General features: G+C 35.7%; 1 protein-coding gene across 1 annotated transcript; it reads left to right on the forward strand.

The window, feature by feature from the left end:
• The first annotated feature begins 7,876 nt into the window (after positions 1 to 7,876).
• LOC110763536 (DNA gyrase subunit B, chloroplastic/mitochondrial-like) lies at positions 7,877 to 20,564 on the forward strand. The gene is made up of 21 exons (XM_021966331.2): positions 7,877 to 8,100; positions 8,361 to 8,505; positions 8,750 to 8,830; positions 8,929 to 9,042; positions 10,270 to 10,326; positions 10,737 to 10,838; positions 11,612 to 11,762; positions 11,908 to 11,984; positions 12,160 to 12,270; positions 12,773 to 12,843; positions 13,036 to 13,177; positions 13,829 to 13,927; positions 14,046 to 14,174; positions 14,273 to 14,387; positions 15,437 to 15,504; positions 16,170 to 16,283; positions 16,369 to 16,485; positions 16,626 to 16,679; positions 16,762 to 16,867; positions 18,228 to 18,358; positions 20,234 to 20,564. Exons 1-21 carry the CDS (start codon positions 7,937 to 7,939, stop codon positions 20,300 to 20,302), a joined length of 2,217 nt encoding a protein of 738 aa, XP_021822023.1. The 5' UTR covers positions 7,877 to 7,936; the 3' UTR covers positions 20,303 to 20,564.
• The last annotated feature ends 147 nt before the right edge of the window (positions 20,565 to 20,711 follow it).

The raw sequence follows: 20,711 nt of genomic DNA on the forward strand, positions 1-20,711 counted from the left end.
AACGGAAGCTTTCCCTAATTTTCCAAGTTACATGCTATATATGGTTGGAAATATTAAACATTAATCTTTCTAAAATAAATTTTTACTGATTTTTCTAGAAGGCCGAAGATCCCCAAATCGTGTGACAATTGGGCTGAGCTGTATTTACCTGTGGAGTTAGGAATTGTGATCTTTACTTTCCTATTTGGATTCCTTGTTTACCAAGACTTCTTGGACGACTTTCCAGTCAATTTTAGGGTTTAGGACTCTGATATAAGTCATATAAAAGGCCAGCCAAGGCCCCGATACAAAGGATTCACGTCTTAAGGAGATCAACCTCGCAAGAGGAGAAAGCTGCCAACGAGTTCTTTCTTTTCCATTCTTCTTTTAATTTTCATTTCTTATGTATTTATTTTTGAGTTCATCCAAGAACATGAGTAACTAATTTCTTGTTAGTTAGGGCTTAATATTGAAGCCCTAAACATGATTTCAATTCTATAAACAAGTTCGAATGGATTTTTCAGTTTCTACAAGCGTGATGATTTCAGTTTCTCTATTTTATATGAATTCTGATATTTTGTTTCTTTGAGTATCTAACTTTGAAGCATGTATTGGAATTAAATTGTTGTAGAACATAGGTCAATTGCCATATTGAATGTGTTCTTGTTTGCAACGAATAATTGGGTTAAAACTAGTTATGAGAAATCGATTCTTGAATTCCTAATAACAAATGCCATGTTTTAGGGTTTTTGTGACACTCATATTCTCTTTGATCTTCATGGATTCTTGATTGTAAATTTGAGTAAATGTCATACTGAATTTCAATTAAGAATACACTTATTGATGTAAATGCCATACACTTTACATACACTTAAGAGAGAATCATACAACTCGAGTCAAATGCCATGATCTTGTTGTGAGTGTCGTCATCATATGCTTGCTAGAAATTGATTTTCTATTATTGTTTATGGATTGATTGATTGTTTGGAGGTGGATACTATTGTTCTTGACTGATTTTAAACCAATTTCTCTTAAACTCTAATTTAAATTCTATTTTGTTTTCTTTTCCTTGTTTTGTTTTATTTACAAAATCAAATCAAAACCCCTCTTGGTGTTGGCGTGTGTGTGGAGGTCTTGTAGTTTCAATCTTTATTTTGTTTTCGTGTTTAATTGTGTTTTAGTTTTTGTTGTGTGACATTGATAAACATATCTTTAGATTACAATCTATGTGGGAACAATCCTTGCTTGTTTACTATACTATTATTTGATTTGTGCACTTGCAAGGTGTTAATATTGTTAAAAATTACCAACACAAGGAAGACGAATAGTCACTGTAAGGAGAAGAGAGATACACAGGAAAGAGAGAGAGAAATAAGTTTTGTGGTGGGTCCCACAACTGCCACGTCAGCATTTAACGTCTGACATGACGATCAATGTAACGGCCAGTGTAAAGTGGTCATATTTTGATATGTTAGGTATGAAATTGAAACTTCGCGGCCCATTTCGATACTACCATAAACCTTCATGGACTAAAATGTAGTCAATCCAAAATAATAATAAACAAAGCCCCAAATTTAAATTTGCCCTCTCGGCTTTAGCAACAAGAACGCCCCATCTAAATGGAGCCTACTGGTGGCAGCTGGCTTTCTCCATTTTGGGACTGATAAGATAAGAGACTCACTTTAAGTATATTAACCAAAAAATCGTACCACCACTCTTCAACAAGCACTGTGGTGTTATTAGTTTCCAAAAAAATATTCAAAACAAACTAATATGAATGTGCATCTAAATAATCAATGGGTAATGGCTGTTTTTCTAGTTGTGCCATCACCCTTGAATCTGATGAGAGAGAGAGAGAGAGAAGGTGGAGGGAGGTGGGTTGGCATTGTGGGGCGACAGGTTGGAAGGAAGAGGGCGAGAGAGAGTTTTTTACCTTTTTTTTAATAAAAAAATAAAAAAAACAAGTTTTAATCTTAAATTTTTTTTAAAAAATTAATTTTTTTTTAAAGCCACGTGGCTATATATTATTGGATGTGTGACCCACATATATGCCATGTCAGCTTTTTCATAAAAAATTTGACGGGAGTTGTTGGCAGGAACCATTTTGATGTGTAGAGTATAACCTTAAGAGTATCCACAGTGATAAGGTGTATATAGAGGTGAATGTCAAATATACACATTTGGTTTCCGGAATGTCCTGCAATGGGGAGGTGTATACGAATGTAAATGTACATGATAGTCGTGAGATGGGAAAAAGATGCAAATGTATATCTAATTTTACACCCAGCTAAGTGTTGGAAATTTGGCTCACCTAAGGATACAAAGTCCTCTTTTGTGTGCTATGGATTTCTACCTAAATTCCATGACATGGTTGACTCATTTCTAGAAGAATTTTGGAGTTGCCCATGTGAGTAAATATTGGCTTGCCATCTTTGTCAAAAATAGGTGACTTGTTTGGTGGCACAAAATGGTGGAATGTTTGGTAGCCATCCATGGTTAAGTTTGGTAGCCAACATTTGAATAGTGTGAGGTTGCATTCACACTCTTGCATATTTGGCTATATAAAGGGGTTTAGCATGCAAGAAGCAAATCATGGCTTAAGAGTTCTCTAGTGTATCAAAGTGTAGAGCAAGGGGTGAGAGAGAAAAGAGAGCTTGGGGAGAGAATAGAGTTCTAAGGGGGTTTCTTTGTAAACCAAAGTTGTAACTTATTCTTTCATTAGTGAATTTCTCAAGGGGATCACCAAGAGGATGTAGGCAATTGCTGAACCTCTATAAATTCTTGTGTCATTTTGTGCTCGGTTGGTTTCTCAAGTGTAGTGTGTGTGATTCATCCATAATTGTGTTTGTCACAAAGTCCATCAACAACAAGATCATTAGGGGAGGGTGAGTTGAGTTTTGTGCTCAATTCACAACACTAAGTGGGTCCCGTAACAGAAAAGTTAATAGAGAGGAGAGAGGAAAGCTGCCTAAAAGATGGGGAAGTTATTAAAATGGTGGGCCCAGAGCGCGGATGAGATTTATTGAAATGAGAAAGTTATTAAAATGATGCAAATGTACAAAGTTCTTCTCCAACAACTCTCTAATATATGGCCAGATTTTATTCAAATTGAAATATGAAACTAACAACTACACTGATCAATGGTGAAGAATAAACTCATATCAAGTTCAGATTAATTTTATTACAAATTTAGTTACATACCCAATCTTAGACATAGTCTTATAAAGAAACACTATACCGTTTAAAAACTATAAACACACCAACAACAAAAACCCAAAAATCAACAACTGTATATTTTTTTAATTTAATTAATAAGATGAAATACCTTTATTACCTTTTAACATAAAATTGGAATTCTAATCCCTTTATCTGGCGTTGAAGGTAGAGCATAGCTCATTTCAAGAGCTCCAGTCTTTCATCTTCATCTTCAACCCCAAATTTCAGTTTTTGTTCTTCCATTTCTTGTTTTGAAATCATCTTTCTCTTACACTTTTTCAAGGGACCAAGCCTCAAGTCGCCAAATCGGATCACCTCGATCTCGATCTTGGTCTCTCCAAGTTCGTTCTCCTATACTTTCTTCTTCATCATTTTGTTTTTGCTTGTAGATTTGTGGACAAAGGTATGAGGTTGAGATTATGGTGGAATTTTACAGTGATATCAAAGGAACCTCGATCTTGATCTCGACAAGTCGTCTAAGTGGAAACGATAGCCAAGGACCTGGCCGGTTGTTCAGCTACTCGTCGTCTTCAGTTGTGAAGGAAGATGAGGATTTCGCCGCGTTGTCATTGTCGTTGTTGTTTGGTTAGGTTTGGACTTGAGATTTTCGATCTTTTACTTCAATTATGTATTTCTCTTCGGATTTTAGTTGATTTGAGGAATGTATTTTAAGCTTTGATGATCGATTTATCTTTTGTTACTATTTAAGTTATGGATCTCATTTTTGTCAAGATAGTTCTATGACAGAGTATTAACAATGTACTTCTATGACATCATAGTATTAACAAGATAGTTCTATGAGAGAGTATTAACAATGTACTTCTATGAAGAGCTCCTGCTTGGTTTTCTCGATTTTTTTTAAATAAATTGTCTGGGTTGTTTTTAAACATCTGGGCTGGGCCTGTTTTGGGGGTTTTTTGTTTTTTGTTTTTTTTTTTGAGTTTTTTGTGTTGGACTTTTTTTTAAAGTTAGCAGTGGCAATCATGTAATTTATAGGAACTTCAACTCTCATTTCTTATGTAGTAAATGTGTTTTGAGTGTGTTTCTATAGTGCATTCCATGTGGTTTTTTTTTGGTTTTTTTTTTTATAATAATTTCAGCCCACATTTTTTGTATAATAGTGAGCTCCCTAACTTTATTTACATCATATGGAATGAAATTATCTCTTATCGAAATTTTAAAATTTTTAGGACAATTTGTTTAGAAAAAATAATTAAACCTAACACATAAAAAATTAACATAAAAAAAAATTTTAACACAAAAAATGAATTAATACAAGAAATTTGGATTTACATCTTTGAATTTGCATCCAACTCATTGGAGCAATAATGACATTTGTATCTCCCGGAGGTGTAAAGGAGATGTAAAGGTGGCTTTACACCTCTGATTTACACCTCCCCACTCTAGATGCTCTAAGGCCATCTTCAACCCAAGGACCTAAACCCAAAATATCCCAAATTATTGCCCCAAACCTCTCCCAACCCAAGAAAATGAAGGGGCCAAAATTTGGACCCAAATACCAGTCCACTTATTGCTTGGACCCAAAACTATTTAGTGGAGCCCACCCTGAGGTGGCACAACCCATGTGCATCAGAAAAACAGTGGGGCCCGCGCTGGGCCCAGCTCTGGTGGCTTTGTCTGCTGGGCCATCCCACGTGTCTGCTCCTAGTCAATTGGCCGTTGCAATTCAAATGCCTTTTTAAAAAAAAAAAAAAAAATCATGCAAGTAACTTCAAAAAGGAGTCTGTTTACTTTTTAAATCATGCAATTCAATTGGCCGTTGCAATTCAATCCTCCTTTTGTGTTTTTTTATGTTGTGTGTTTACTTTTGGAATAAAATTAAATTTATGAAATTTCAATTTTTTTAAGGTCAAATTGTTCAAAAAATTAAATTATGACGTTCTTTAAAAAGATAAATGAAGAAAATTTTTCCATAAAAAAAAATAATTAGACTTAAACCATTCTTAAACAATTTAATAAAGTTGCAGACTTAAAATTTGAGTCCGGAGGGTTGGAAGAAAAAACAATTTGAGTCTGGGCAAAACCTAAATAGTCACTTTTTGGAGGGGGGGAAATTTGGGTTTAGCCCCTCATGGGTTGGAGAAGGCCTGAGGACCATTAATATCACAAAAAAAATTAAGGCCCCGTTTGGGATTGCTTTTTTCGCCAAAAACCTGCTTCACTTTAAAGTTAAGCAATTTAAGGTGTTTGGTAAAAATAAAATATCCCAATTATTTTAAAAACAGTGGCCTTTTGATAGCAGCTTTTAAAAGTAGACTCTGGGTTGCTTTTCAAAGTTCTTTCAAAATAAGCAGAGATGAGCCTTTTGTCTGCCGCGCAGATCTCACGGCCTGGGTTTCCGGGCCGAGGAGATATGCGTTGACACGCGGCTTCCTGCTTTTGGGTGCGGTGCGTTTGTGCGCAGGCGTGCCAGCACGGTCTACCGTGCGTCGAGAAGTTGATGTGGATGGAAATGGTTGAGTGGTGCGCCTGTTTGGACTCGTCTTCTAATCAAACGATTGTAGCCGAGAGAGGAACTAATCTCGGCTGTTAGGTTCACGGCCTGAGCTACAAGGCCGTTTAGTGATGGTGTTGGTGGGTTTTGGGCGGTGCTCCGGCGCACTGCTCAGTGAGCGGCGGTCGGATGATATATGGGGTGAATGAATGAGTAACAGAGATGGTGCTCCGGCGCCTTGAAAGTCAAGGGTCGTATGATATATTGATGAATGAATCTTCCTTACAGTCTAGCCCTACTCCTAGGAAAACAAGTAAAGATATTGAAAGTGCATTACAGGAAAATATAAGTTGCTCCGTGGGAGGCTTTGGTTTGGTGTTTGAACCATTTGAAAGTAGTCTTGAGCCTTGTATTTATAGGAAGGGTTCCTGGAGGAGTAATCGAGGCTGAAATCCTGCATAGTGGAGTCTGATTAGAGCAAGTGGGTAGTCCAATCGACATCTAGGATCGTGAAGTATGGTGGTGTGACCCCATAAATCCTGGTGAATCTCGGCCGCTGCCTTGATCGTGGGTTCCTGCGCCTCTGGCCGTGGGGACGCATTTATTACTCTGATGGCTGGTGACCTACTCTCTCAAGCTGCAAGAATTCTTGTGAGAATGTCCACGTCTAATCACTCTTTCTTGTCGCCAAACCCTGACTTCAGTCACTTCCCACCTTCCCTCATGCATTAAATGCTTATTCGTAGCCAGTGGGTTTGCTGCAATAAACAGAGGCATTACTTCATTAAATGAAGCATGGGACCCTGCTATCACGTGATGATTTGATTCTGATATCATTGGCCGCGATTTTGTTCGGCTTCGGCCTCGGCCTATTATCGAGGCCGAGATGATCATGCCTTGGCAACGTTCCTTTTGTCTCCAGGAAGGCAAAACAACTTGGTGAAACGCTGCGTTTGAGCAAATGCCAGGGCCGAGAAAAGGGGCTCCTTTGGTCAGTTCATGGCCGTGATTTATTAGGCACAAACACCTTTAATGAATTTTTTTAATTCCCAAAATACCATAATTCATTTTAATAAAAGACACCACCTCCACTTCCACATCCAATTCCACTACTTACACCACCACATTCACTACCTCCACAACCACTGCCACCACCACCACCACCACCTCCTTCTCCTCCTTCTCCTCCTTCTCCTCCACATCCACCACCACCACCACCACCACCACCACCACAACCACCAACTCCACCTTCTTCACCACCACCTCCACTCCATCACCACCACTACCACTACTCCATCACCACCACTACCACCACATGATTAGTACATAGCACTTTCAACATCATCTATATTTTAGTCATTATTCACAGTTACAACAATTATATATTAAAATTCACCAAACGGTTTTGACACTGCTTTTTGTATTAACAACACTTTAAAAATATTGTTTACCAAACATGGAGCTGCTTTACTTTACATTTAATTATTTTCAAAGCACAACATACACAACTTTTTTAAAAAGTGACAGCAATCTCAAACTGAGCCTAAGGATGAAAGACGATAATTTTGCAAACCTCAGGAACCATTTGTGATTAAAAAAAACCTTTAAAAAAAATTCTTTTGGGGAGTTTTGAAAATTAGGATTTTTAGTCCTTATAATTTTAAAGTTAGTGTCTATAAGTTTTTCAATATTTTCTAAAGTTGTCAAAGTTTATAAATAATTAAAAAATTTGTTTTGTTTTGAGTTGTTTTGTCATGTCGACTCAAAATTTGTTCTCCTTGTATCTATCTATATATATAAAGCAAAAGATAGAGAATGGTAAAACATTCAAAATACCATAAAATGTCCTTAGTTAATGCAAACATTAAGAATTAAAATTGTTAATTAAATGGGGATAATATGATAAATTCACACTTTTTCATATTAAAAAAATTAAAATTAAAAGAAAAATCAGATAATGGATCCTATTTTTATGGAACATAACTACCCATTATCTTTTTTAGTTTTAAAATAAATTTAAACTTTTTGAAAAAAAAACCTCTCACAAGCGCGTGCGGGGAAGTCTAGTATAAAATAAAATAAAATTCTTTTTGGGAGTTTTGAAAGGAGGGAAAGAAGCTTGTGAGAGAGGTAGGGTTTTAGGAGGGAGAGGAGGGAAAGGAGGTTTATTGCGAAAAGGGTTTATCGCTTTACTCAAACAGAATTTACAAGTTTTTATTTTTATTTTTTTTAAAACAAGAGGGTCTAAAAGACAAAGAAAGTAAAACAGAGAGAAAACCAAATCCAATGGCGCTTCTTCTTCTGAGACCTCCTCCTCCTGCTTATCTTCGCTTCATGGCCTTACGCTTTCTCTCGCACTCTTCTCTTCACCCTCACTTCCCCTCCTCTTCTTCTTCTTTCTCGTCTTCCTCTCTTGCTCGTCCCTCCCTCTTGCTCAACCCACAACCCAGGTGCTTTTCCCTTTCATATTTTGCCCCTCATTTTCTGCTTTTTTTCTGTTTGGTTTCCTAGAAAATGCGGCAACTAGGGAATTAAGGCGAATCTATCAGTATTCTTGTTACAACATAACTTTTTCTTTGTTTGAATTTGAGTGATTTTATTTGTTCGTTTGTTGTTTTTGGTGATAAGATACTAGTTTTTGTATTTTGCTACTCGGGTTTTTCCTGGGAAAGTGGAAAGTGTTTAAGGGTTTTGTTATTGGTTGTGACAGGACCCATATTCCACTGAAGGGCGTTCCTAGCTGCTGTGTAGTTCGAAATGCGGTTGCTCCAAGAGCTTTTATGTCGTCCACCCCTGCAACCGAGGCTTTTCAAGGCAGCTCTGGCTCCAATGCTTATGGGTCTGATCAGATTCAGGTAAAATACTCGATTTCAAAAGGGTGTAAATCAAAGTTTTCTATTTTATGTTAGTCATTTGCTAATTTATCTGTACATCATGCTTGTTATTTTTGTTTTTGAAATAGATAAGTTTATTAAGGTGTTTATGTTTGTTGGAAATTGTTGCTTATTGATGGGTTTAGTTAGAAATTGTTGAGTGGGATTTGTACGCTGTCACTCCGACTTAGTTTTGGGTTGATGCTATAATGTCTAACATGTTCAGGTATTGGAAGGCTTAGACCCCGTTAGAAAGAGGCCAGGGATGTATATTGGGAGCACAGGACCTCGTGGTCTTCACCATTTGGTATTGCTTTTCGTCACTTTTATCTTTCCATTTTTAATGACGTGCTCTTGCTAGATTCATCTGAGTCAATAAAGAAGTTTCTAATCATGCTCTTTTAGGTCTATGAAATATTAGATAATGCTGTGGATGAGGCTCAAGCCGGATTTGCTTCAAAGATCGAGGTTGTTTTACTTGCAGATGGTTCTGTGAGCATCGCTGACAATGGTCGTGGGGTATGCTACATCTTCTATGCCTTTTAGTCAAAAGCTTCAAAAATCCTTTTTTTTTATATTATATTAAAGTAGAACAGTGTCATGATTTCTTATAAGGCTTGTTAAGATATTCTAATGTTCACATGTAGTTTGATGTGCTTTTATACCCTATCATGCCTTTCATACTTATATTTCTCATGTATGTAGTCAATATGTCTATAGTCTGTAAATTGTTCATTAAACATTGTTAAGCATGCTACGTAAATTCTGTAACGCAGTAAACATTTTGGAGCAGATAATGAAAATACCTACCAAAAACAAGCAAGAGGTGGAATACCACAAAGAGAAAGTGTACCTATTAAAAAAGCAGTTTTTGTAATAAGTACATGTTTTCTTAAATCCCAAAGCCAATCCCATAGAACAGTGAAGATTCATGTGGTCTTTCTGTCCAGGTGCTGGTAGTTCATGTCTTCACAGACATGTCTGTTTCACCGAGGCCCTCCGGTTTAGGTGGACAGCCCGGCAAATAGACCTCTACAGGAATTAGCTTATCAAATCCCCAAACCGCACTATAAGAATCGTTACTGAACATCCCCCCTGGAATTGTACGTGCTCCCATAGCATTAACATATTTCGGTTTAGGCATTTGTTCACATGTCTGGGATCCTCTGGTCGTTATACACATTCTCATTGACCAATGAGAGTTTAGTCAGTGGTATGGGCTGTGGTTTGCTCCCACATGGTCTGGGGTTTGATTTCTCAAGATACCTCTCTAGCTATTTGCTAAGTTTCCTGCCTCCCAAAGATTGTAGGGTTCGAGGGGAGGCCCCAGTTTTGGAGCCAATTCTGGGAAGTGGGTTTGGGAGGATTTGTAGGTATGGAAAAAAGTTAAATATATCTTAATTGGTATGAAATGGTGATTGCCTGTATCCTTAGTGCACTGTAAATACCCATTGCAAGAGTACTTTTAAGAGAACTGCACTTTAGATGTAGGGACCACAATATTGTGACTTAGTACCCATGCAGTGTTTCTAGATTCAGAAAACTAATTTTTATTATTATTAGTGATTATGGGAACAAATAAAAGAAAATGTGAATTTTTTTCTTCTTCTCATATTGCATTGGTAGTAATCTAGAATTTGCAACCAACCATTAGAAATTTTCCTGAATCAAGAGTTATTTACACTAACTTTAAATATATGTTGCTACTATCTTTACCTACTTTTCTTATTCTCTTGTTCATTGCAGATTCCGACTGATATGCACCCAGCAACCAAGAAATCTGCTCTGGAGACTGTGCTGACGGTATTATTGCATAAATTATCATTCTCATTTCTAATGTTTGCGTAGAGGTAGAATGCAATCCACTTCACATTGCATAGGGTTAGTTACTTTTTTCATTAAAACCAGAAAGATAATATTATATCAAAAAAATTAGGTTATAAACGATTTACAATTTCAGTTATAAAGCTGCTCTAAATAAGTCAAATACTAAGCATATGTTTCAGTGGCACTTTGAAGGTTTGAACCATGAATGATAGAAACTCAACTTCCGGGATTTCTAGTGATAGAAAGACCTTTGGAAATTGATGAGGTTTGAAGTTTTATATGTTTTTCTTAATGAATAAAATATGAAATATGCAACTTGGGAGCTACTTTAAATGCAGGAACATTTTATTGTTTTATAAATGATAGTTCTTATGAAAATTATTCAGGTTTTACATGCTGGTGGCAAATTTGGTGGTTCAAGTAGTGGGTATAGTGTCTCTGGTGGATTACATGGTGTGGGTTTATCTGTCGTCAATGCCTTGTCTGAGGTATGCATTATCTGTTCGTCTTGATTTATTTGGTAAATTTTCCTGCATTTGTGCAAATGTCAACGTTGGAGGAGACCTTCAGGGTTTGCTCGGTGAACTTTAAACCATTTAGGTTTCAACTCAAATTCAAAAATCTCTCCCTCCCTTTGTATGTGTATCTCTATCCCTCCCCTTACAATCAAATAAAACAATAGCACTCTTTTTTTTTTCCTGGAAATTTACTGTTAGTGCTATCTGCTGCATTTGCTTTTAAATCCATGTCTTATAACTCTCATTTTAATGATGTGTGAAATGGACCTGAAATATTATTTAAACTATAAGGCATTCTGGTGGGAGATCAGATTGTAACACCTTGACATTTCTTCGTGATGATGGCTAGAATGAATATATAATTACCTTCTATTCTAATTCAGTTTTAATTGTTTCTGTTATTTTTTTTGCTTATCACCTTGAATTTGTATTAATTCTTTTTTAAAATAAGAAACAAGCAGTCCCTCAAAAGTACATAAAAGATTTCTAACACCCAGCTGGCTACGCGAAATTATCACAGAAAATACATAACACAAAAACACAAACTATCTCAAGAAAGAGCATTCACCCAATCTGCATAAAGAAAGAAAAGTGGTACCTCTAGACTATTTGAAAAAAGATGCCCGCATTGAAGCCCGAAAACCCACTCTTGATCCCTCAAGAAATCCACCTCCTTCACATTTCCTTTCAATACTCTAATTGTCAGTTTCTAGCATACTAAATTGTGATGTCTGGCCTAACAGACATTGGAAGTCACTGTTTGGCGTGATGGAATGGAATATCAGCAAAAATATTCTCGTGGAAAGCCTGTGACAACTCTATCTTGTCATGTGCTTCCAATTGAATCCCAAGATCGGCAAGGAACGCGCATCAGATTTTGGCCTGACAAAGAAGGTTTTTCGTTTATCCTTCTAGTCGTAATGAATTTAATGGTCATTGGCTAAGATTTATTCTCAATTGTTTAGGGTTTAGGGTTTAGGGTGATTATTGTATTTGGTGATTTATGCTTGCTTTATCTGATTGCCATGTCTTCCTGCAGTATTCACAACTGCTATTCAGTTTGACTACAACACAATAGCTGGACGAATTAGGGAGCTAGCTTTTCTAAACCCTAATGTAAAGTCATTACTTTTAATAGTCAATTATCATGTCCTGCTATATATGTATTTATCTTTTAATACGTCTACTTATGGATTTTCATTTCTTTTAATGGTACTCTGGCAGTACAACAAAGGCTTAGTCTTTTTCTGTTCTCAACATCTTATTGTCTTCTGTTGTTTGACATTTGCAGCTCATGATCACTCTTAGACAAGAGGATACAGATCCAGAGAAGAACCATCACAATGAATACTTTTATGCAGGGGGTTTGGTTGAATATGTGAGATGGCTAAATACTGATAAGGTATGTTCGACCTAATAGCTTTGCATTTTTTTGTTCTAATTTGACCTATACATATTTACTATTACTGATGTTGCATAAAGGTTCTCAAGTGAGTGAAGTAGACATGTTAAGATTCAATATTAAACGTCCCACTTCTTTCTTTTGAACTCTGGGCTAGGGCTTCTTGTATACTTCCCGTGTACCTGGATTTGTGTATATTAAGAATTTCATTTGTAAGAAAAGAATACTTTCAGTTACTGGACATCATTCTGTTGTGATCTACATAGGGTTGGTTAGATCTTTTCACCTATATGAATATTCTATAAAAATCACATAATATCAATTTTCTTTGCAACTCTTTGGCATGTAGTTAACTACTTGGCCACATGCCCCTAAGTGGATATGATGTTATGGTATAAAGGATGCAAGCGTGTATCTGTATGGACTATTAACATTTAAAATTTATGGATTTTGGATTTCCATCATTATCTAAAGATTGTTCGTTGACAACTCTTTGATTTAGAAACCGCTTCACGATGTGGTTGGCTTTAGAAAAGAAGTGGATGGAATCACTATTGATGTAGCTCTCCAGTGGTAATTGATTTCATTATCTATTCTTATGTATTTTATGTTCCCTTCATCTAAGAAGTAAATTAAATATTTTCGTTAAGATTTCTTGTTATAAATTATGTTAAAGTGAATTTTACATGGGATAATATTTGGCGTATTGTTGACAAACATTTCTTTTATTACTTGTGATGATATGGTTTTTTCATCCTATACTAGGTGTTCTGATGCATATTCAGATACAATGCTAGGGTATGCTAATAGCATACGCACTGTTGATGGAGGAACCCATATTGATGGAACAAAGGCTTCATTAACAAGAACTCTTAATAGCCTTGGGAAAAAGTCCAAAATTATCAAGGTGCATCCCTTCTCGATTTCAGTTCATTCTTTCCCAATAGCGATAACTTCTTGTGGCTTCTCGGTTAAATTTTCCCTGTATTTACTTATTTTTATTTTCTGGAAAGGGGCTTTAAAATTTTGTTTATTATTTTTAAAACTCTCCATCATTAAACTTCTGGATTTTTAATATAAATGATCTTGGTGAGAGGGATAGAATGAATTTATAAGAGTATGAATCATAGTTATCATATTCATACCCAGACTAACCATTGACCTGCTTCGGAGTTGGGACTTTCAGTTTCATCTGTCTGTCAGGTACAAATACACTTCTATCACTTTGGGCAATACATTTCTATAATTTAATTTAAGGGCTCTCTCTCTCTGTCTCTCTCTCTCTCACACACACACACACATTTCAAAGAAGGAAGATAAAATTTTGATGTTTATCAAAGCAGATAGTCACAAACGTGAGTAATTTAGTTGTGTTTCAATTCTGTTATACATGAAATGTTGTCTCCCTAGGCTAGGTTCCTTCTATATATGAGCATTAAGCTTAGAAGATTTGATTAGCTACAATTAACTCAACTCATTAGCTAATCTAAATATTAATACAAGTATATAAATTAATTTAAAGTTTCATTATTTTGAGCCACATTATATTTTCTTCCAGGAAAAGGATATCACTTTGAGTGGTGAGCATGTAAGAGAAGGATTGACATGCGTCATCTCAGTCAAGGTTGCCAATCCGGAGTTTGAAGGCCAAACAAAGGTACTACCTGTTTATTGCAATCGTGATGTGTAATAATGATTTGGAGCCACTGTTTCTGGGGACATCTTAGGCTTTGCCATTGTATACCCTTATTGTGTTGGTTGTTCTGTTTTAAAAGACTAGGCTGGGAAATCCAGAGGTGCGAAGAGTGGTTGATCAATCTCTTCAAGAGTATCTTACAGAATACTTGGAGTTGCATCCAGATGTACTGGATTCAATCCTTTCAAAGTCTTTAAATGCTCTCAAGGTATCCTTCTTGTAAATAAGAATATCACTTTGATACATGAAGCTTACATATAATTATTCTTGAAATCTTTTCCTCATGTCTAATGTTTCTTTGTTTAGGCAGCTCTGGCTGCAAAGAGGGCAAGGGAACTAGTCAGACAAAAGAGTGTTTTGCGATCCTCTTCTCTCCCAGGAAAACTAGCTGATTGCTCATCAACAAATCCTGAAGAATCTGGTATGTCTTACACCATCTTGTATGAAACTGCTATGAGCTTCTCAAAGGAATATTCATTTGGGTTTTCAATTATTAGGTTATTAAATGCTTTTGATACTGGTAATCATGTTCTATTTCTATTCATATTTCTAAATTTTAAAATTCTTCTGGTCTTATTAATTTCACAGTTCCAAGGATGATTGAAAATGCCAATTGTTTCAGCAACATATTCCTTGTGTTACATTTTAGTAGCTAGCTTTTCTTAGTTGAGTTTATAAATTCTGAAGTCTGTTGTCACTATTGAATTTTCCAACATAAGCATCATAAACATGATATTTCAAACATGCTTTTAGGACTTTCTCTTTTCCCACTGCTCCTTTTTGGAGAAGTATTTTGTTCAAATTTGTTACATTTGCTTCTTTAGAGAACATGTTAACACTACTTAACACATTGGTTATCATTCTTTTTCCTTTACATATATTTTTTACTTTATTTTAGGAAAGATAATTTCATCAAAGAAAAACAGAACAATACAGGGGAAAAGTTGTCCACTGGTCTAACTAGAAGAATCTAGTTAAACAAAACAACAAAGCGTGCAAAATGTAGCTCAGCAACAATTATATGGGCAGCAGGCCAAGAAAGCTAGTGTACAGGAATTCCAATCATACAATTTAGCCTGAAAGGAGCTATCCCTAAATTCTGAAGCCACCAACGGCCTAAGGGTCTTCTATCTAATCTTTTTTTTTTCTTCGAAAAGAAACATAATTGTATTGAAGTAGGAAGCTAATTACAAAGAGTGGATAAGGAATCCACACTCTGGGAAAGAACAAGTAAAAACAAGAAAGTACAACTCAAAGCATCCTTTTGGAATAACCCAAGTAGCTTTTTTTTATGGTCAGAACTACTAAATAGTTTCCACTAAAACTCAAAAGATCCACCTTTTCATCTCTTGCTCCCTCAAAGATTCTTCTATTCCTCTTCATCCCTAGCACATAGTAGATGTTCTAAGGAACTTTCGCATTATTATGTTGAATATTAAAATTTTGTTCCTTGCTGTTTTATGTTTACAGAAATCTTTATAGTGGAAGGAGATTCAGCTGGTGGAAGTGCAAAACAGGGTCGTGATAGGCGCTTTCAGGTAAATTTACAACTGTGCTAGTTTGTAATTTTGACAATATTATGTCTGTCAATCACCAGATGATTTTAGAACCTTTTTAAGAGTAATAGCCTGAAATGTTGTATTTTCGTCTTTTAGAATAAACTCGTTTCAATAGTGATGTGAGTTGGTAGTTGTTGAGTTTTCCGCATTTGATGACTGATAAATGGGAATGGGATAGAAGAAAAAGTTGTTAAAAAGCTAAATCCTGATAGCATCGCTTTGAAAGCATGGATGCCATTCCATTATGATTGCAGAACCTACTAGTTCAAAAACCACTGTAAAACTACAATTATACCACTACTCTTACTGTCAACAGCAGCAATCATGCTAACTTTGGTTTTGTATCCATAAAGTGCGTTGCTGTAGCCATGACTTTTAGAATTGTATCATAATGATCAGAGAAAAATATAAGCTGATACATTATATGCATTATTTTTCTTGCACTACTCCTGTCTGTTGGCATTCTGACATTTGGCTTGACCAGAATAGTTTCTTGCTATGGCTTCTTAATGCATTGGGAATCAGATGCAATGATCAGAAAGTGAAAGCCTTCTTAGATTGGATCATGGATCTTTTCTTTATATATATATAAAAAAAAAAGTTAATGAGATAGCTGTCTAATACCACAAAATTATTTATTGCAGGCCATTCTTCCACTGAGGGGTAAAATTCTGAACATTGAAAGGAAGGATGAGGCAGCAATGTATAAAAATGAAGAGATTCAAAATCTTATTCTTGGTCTTGGACTTGGAGTGAAGGTTGAACAAAGTTTTTATTATTATTATTACAATTATCGTCATCATCATCTAAAAAGAATAAGGTATGTAATCTTCTCTGTTTCAGGGAGAGGACTTTAAGAAGGAGGCTCTACGATACCATAAGATTATCATCTTAACAGATGCTGATATAGATGGTGCTCACATCCGTACTCTGCTATTGACATTTTTCTTCAGATATCAGGTAGGGAAAGGATATTTTGTGCAATTTTTTTCCCCATGGTATGTAATAAACAGAAAAAGAGAGAAGAAAAAAAAAGAACATAACCCGACTTATTTACAATGATTTAAGATATCAAATAATGCAGTAGTTCTTGCTTGCAGAGAGCCTTATTTGATGAGGGCTACATATATGTTGGTGTTCCACCCCTTTACAAGGTTTGTATTTGTATCGGAATTAATCTTAGGGATTTTGAAGAATAGTATACAGTTAAGTCCATTGTTTTTGCTAAATGATCAGGTTGAGAGGGGAAAGCAAGCAAAATATTGCTATGATGATGCGGAACTTAAAATGCTCCAGAGTTCCTTCCCTCCAAATGCATCTTACAACATTCAGAGGTTTAAAGGTTAGTAAGAACATCATGAAACTCAGGTTTATATATGGTTCCCTGCTTATTGGTAATGCAGTTAAATACACTGCTAAGGGCATATGTATTTTGCAAGTCAGTAGGTCTTTTATGGGCATGGGCTGACCAGTGTCCACAATGGTCAGCTGACTCTCCGCATGCCTTAGACTATACTATGTTCGTGTTAACTATGATGGGGCAACTAGATAGAGGAGATGACATTGTACTAGCGACTACTAGATGACTATAATGAGTGCTAACTACATTAATGGGGCAACTTTGTGTGTAACTTTGTGCAGTTTACTAGATAAGGCCATTTGTCTCCACTAGATCGTATGTTTGATTATTAGAATTCATAGAATTATCTTTTCAACACATGTTTTGTTCCAAGCTTTTTGAAATTTGTTTATGCTAGATTTCCTGTTTGGACCAAAAGCTACCTTCTAAATTCTAGATCACCAACCATCAGGCACTCTTCTGTAGCAAGAGACAATATGAAACAGTACTAAGAACCTGCAATGATTATAGAGGAGATGATAACATTGCACGAGCAGATTACTGAATGAGTTCTTTTGATGTCGTGGTCATCTAATTTTTTATTGACCCACATGTTTAATCTGGCTTCCATTTGATTTAAAGGTGCTGAAACATTCTTTGTTTCTTTTGACTTTCTTGCACTACCACATTATGTGCGCATTCTTTATCCATTTTTGTTTGGTTTTACTCAAGCTTGGCTCATATGTTTGATAATCCTCAAAAAAGATCTCATGTTAGAACATAAACAAGCTTCTACTCATAAACTAAACATTTGCAGCTCTACACATGGGTGTTCCCAGGCATCACACCCTGGACTAGGGTTATAACTTATATCATCCAGTCCTTCAACAATCATCTGTTCTATCGAGTAATCCAAAATTTGTTCTCCGTCAAAATAAAACAATTAATCCCATATTTATAAAGCTTCTACTTAACCTGGCGGTTGGACTTGGACTCTGAATTTAGGAGACCATTAAAACTAACTAAAACCCTGGCACCATATAATCACTATTTTAATGTTTCTTCGATAAGGATAACCAGCGTTTATGCTGGCAAGGTTATAGGGCATTTGTGGATTGTGAATGAGACTGAGTTATACTGTGATATGTTGTGCCATATTTCTACTGTATAGTGGTAGAATCCCTAGTGTGACTGTAATCACTGTATTGTTACAAGTTAAAGGGGCAACATCTGTTTCTATAAAGTACATCGCTATGTTTATTCCTTGCAAAGTTATTATGTTACAGTGAATTCAAGCATAGATAACTGACCTTTCAGTTTGAACTAGCTGTTTAGTTATTATGTTGGTATGGTTTCAATGCAGGCCTAGGGGAAATGATGCCCGCACAATTATGGGAAACAACAATGAATCCTGAGCAAAGGCTTCTGAAACGATTAGGGGTTGAGGATGCTGCTGAGGCCAACATTGTCTTTTCGTCCCTTATGGGTGCTCGGGTAAGTAGGGCAAACATAAAGGTTATTGTTGAGTTATGATTCACTGAAGCTGTCTGGTGCTTATATCTGAATTCCAAGGGCTGAACTCGCTCTCTCTAAAAAACAACAAACAAAAAACCTGGCTGGCTTCCAAGGAGTACCTTTTGTTTTTCTAAATCAAAAGTGTCAATTGAGGGATCCCTCAAAGAAGCTTATTTGAGGGTATATATATATATATATATGGGTCAGGATCGGGGGATACACAAAAAGCCACAAATTTATGTACATTTTCAACCTTTAAAGCAGTTTTAATGGCTAAGAATGCATTTGAAAAAGAAAAAAAAGTCAATACCCTCAATTATATGATTAATTTGCCTTGGAATAAGCCATTCTTTCTCCTCTCTCCTCACAAATTGCAACGAGAAACATTTGGTTTAATTTAATATGTTCTCAAATGGGCTGCTCTTTGGGCATCATCTTCACTTGCTTTTAAGAATATACCCTATCCTACAATTATGCGTAATCTGCTAGCTGTAGTATCGTAAGGGGTCTCTTATGTTTGGCTGTTTTATTTTCTGTGTTGAGTGGCATTGTGTCTGCTCTTCAGGATAGTGTTTCTTTCGTTTGGTCTAAATGTTCTTATTTTACCCTTCAATTTTGAATCAAAAGTGTTTCTATTCAAAAAAAAAAAGAAATTGTTTTTAAAAAAAACACTTGGCAGTATTTTCATTTGAGCTGGAGGACGATGTGAAGTGAACAGCCATGGATTTCTTTCTTCAAAGGATGAGTTTTCATACCCATTTCTTTTTGGACCTGCAAGAAAAAGTTAGCTAAATATAAATCATTTGAGAGCATCTTCTCAATCTACTGACTCAGCGATTACCCAAATATACTTAAAGTTTTACAGACTTTTCTTATCAAGTTAAAATCTTGTTTCTAATCTGGATTTGGAAGATAAGGATATTTTCTTTTCTTTTTTAAAGTTGAAAACAAACTTATATTACAAATTTAATTTTTAATATATCGAAGATAAGGATAACTTCTTCAATTTAATTAATCTCCTCTCTCCCGTGTTTTCAGTTTTTTTTAATAGTAAAATCCTACTTCTTCTCCTTCAATTTCTTCCCTGTAAAATATGTTCTTGTGCCATTCTGGAAATGATGAAGTAATACATAGATGACATGCACACAAAACTGCAAACTTTCAATTTTCTTCTTCCTCCTTAATAAGTTAATATCTCTGTAATCCATCAGACTATTAACAAATATATTTTGGATTTGTCTTAGTTCCTGCAAGATATATCTACAGTCTGATTATCTAAGGCATGACAATCCTCTTTGGTGTGTTGTGACAATCCTCTTCTAGGCATTACAATTCTCCTTTTCTGATAACTTTCATAACACAAAAGATAAGGCAATTTTTTTTATTGGAAGTGCATATGCGGGTGGGTGAGACCACCATCTACCTCATTGTTTTTCCAGAATACAACAAGAAGGATTTTCGCAGAAAAAATAAAGGAAGAAGAAGGGTCTTGTTTTTGTCAAAGAAGAAGAAAGGTTAGGAAACATGGGAAGGAGGAAAGAGAGAGCAAAAAAAGACTTAAAAAGTTATTAAATATTGTCATTCCGAAAAGGGAAGAATACAAGAGGTGTAATAGTGAAAAAGTTATATTAGCTTTCATCTGTGTCAAAATTTGTGTTAAAAATGTGTCCCCCGATCCTGACTCTCTCTCTATATATATAAAAGGATGGTATACAGGATGGAACTGAATTGCCTTTGATTTTCTATCATCTTATACATACCCGTTTTAAGTTTCTGGTTCCCAGCTTTCATAAAGAACATATCATTGAGTGAAATGCCAGGATTGACATGAAATTGTGCTTATTTATATTTTAGGTGGACTACCGGAAAGAACTCATAAAGAATTCTGCAAGCATGGTCAACCTCGATCAATTAGATATTTAAGGGAGCCATTAATCCAGAGAAGACGAGTTGTGAAACTGTTACCAATTTGCAGACAACAGAAACTCTTATCACAGTTATCAAACGAAGGTTCTTTTGTTGTATTTTTTGATGTATGGACTTGCTCCCTTTTAGCGGGGCAGGTTTCTCCATAGTGGGGCAGAGTTTAGGTAGGTTTTTAGAGGTTTTGTTATTTAGTGTAGAGGATGCTGTTTACTTTTATATATGATTTATATTATTTGCATTGGCATGGCCACCTGTTCAATTTCTTGAAATCTTATTATTTGTCCAAATATTGCGAAATGCGAGTAAATGAGGCTAAAAAATATATTGGCATGGCAATGAAGATTTGAAGGCCAACAGTTTGAGGATGTGGTAATTTATGGATAAATACGATATACTTTTTAGAGAA

This window comes from Prunus avium, chromosome 7, assembly GCF_965620075.1.
Source record: "Prunus avium chromosome 7, drPruAviu1.hap1.1, whole genome shotgun sequence".
In the NCBI taxonomy this organism is placed as follows: domain Eukaryota; kingdom Viridiplantae; phylum Streptophyta; class Magnoliopsida; order Rosales; family Rosaceae; genus Prunus; species Prunus avium.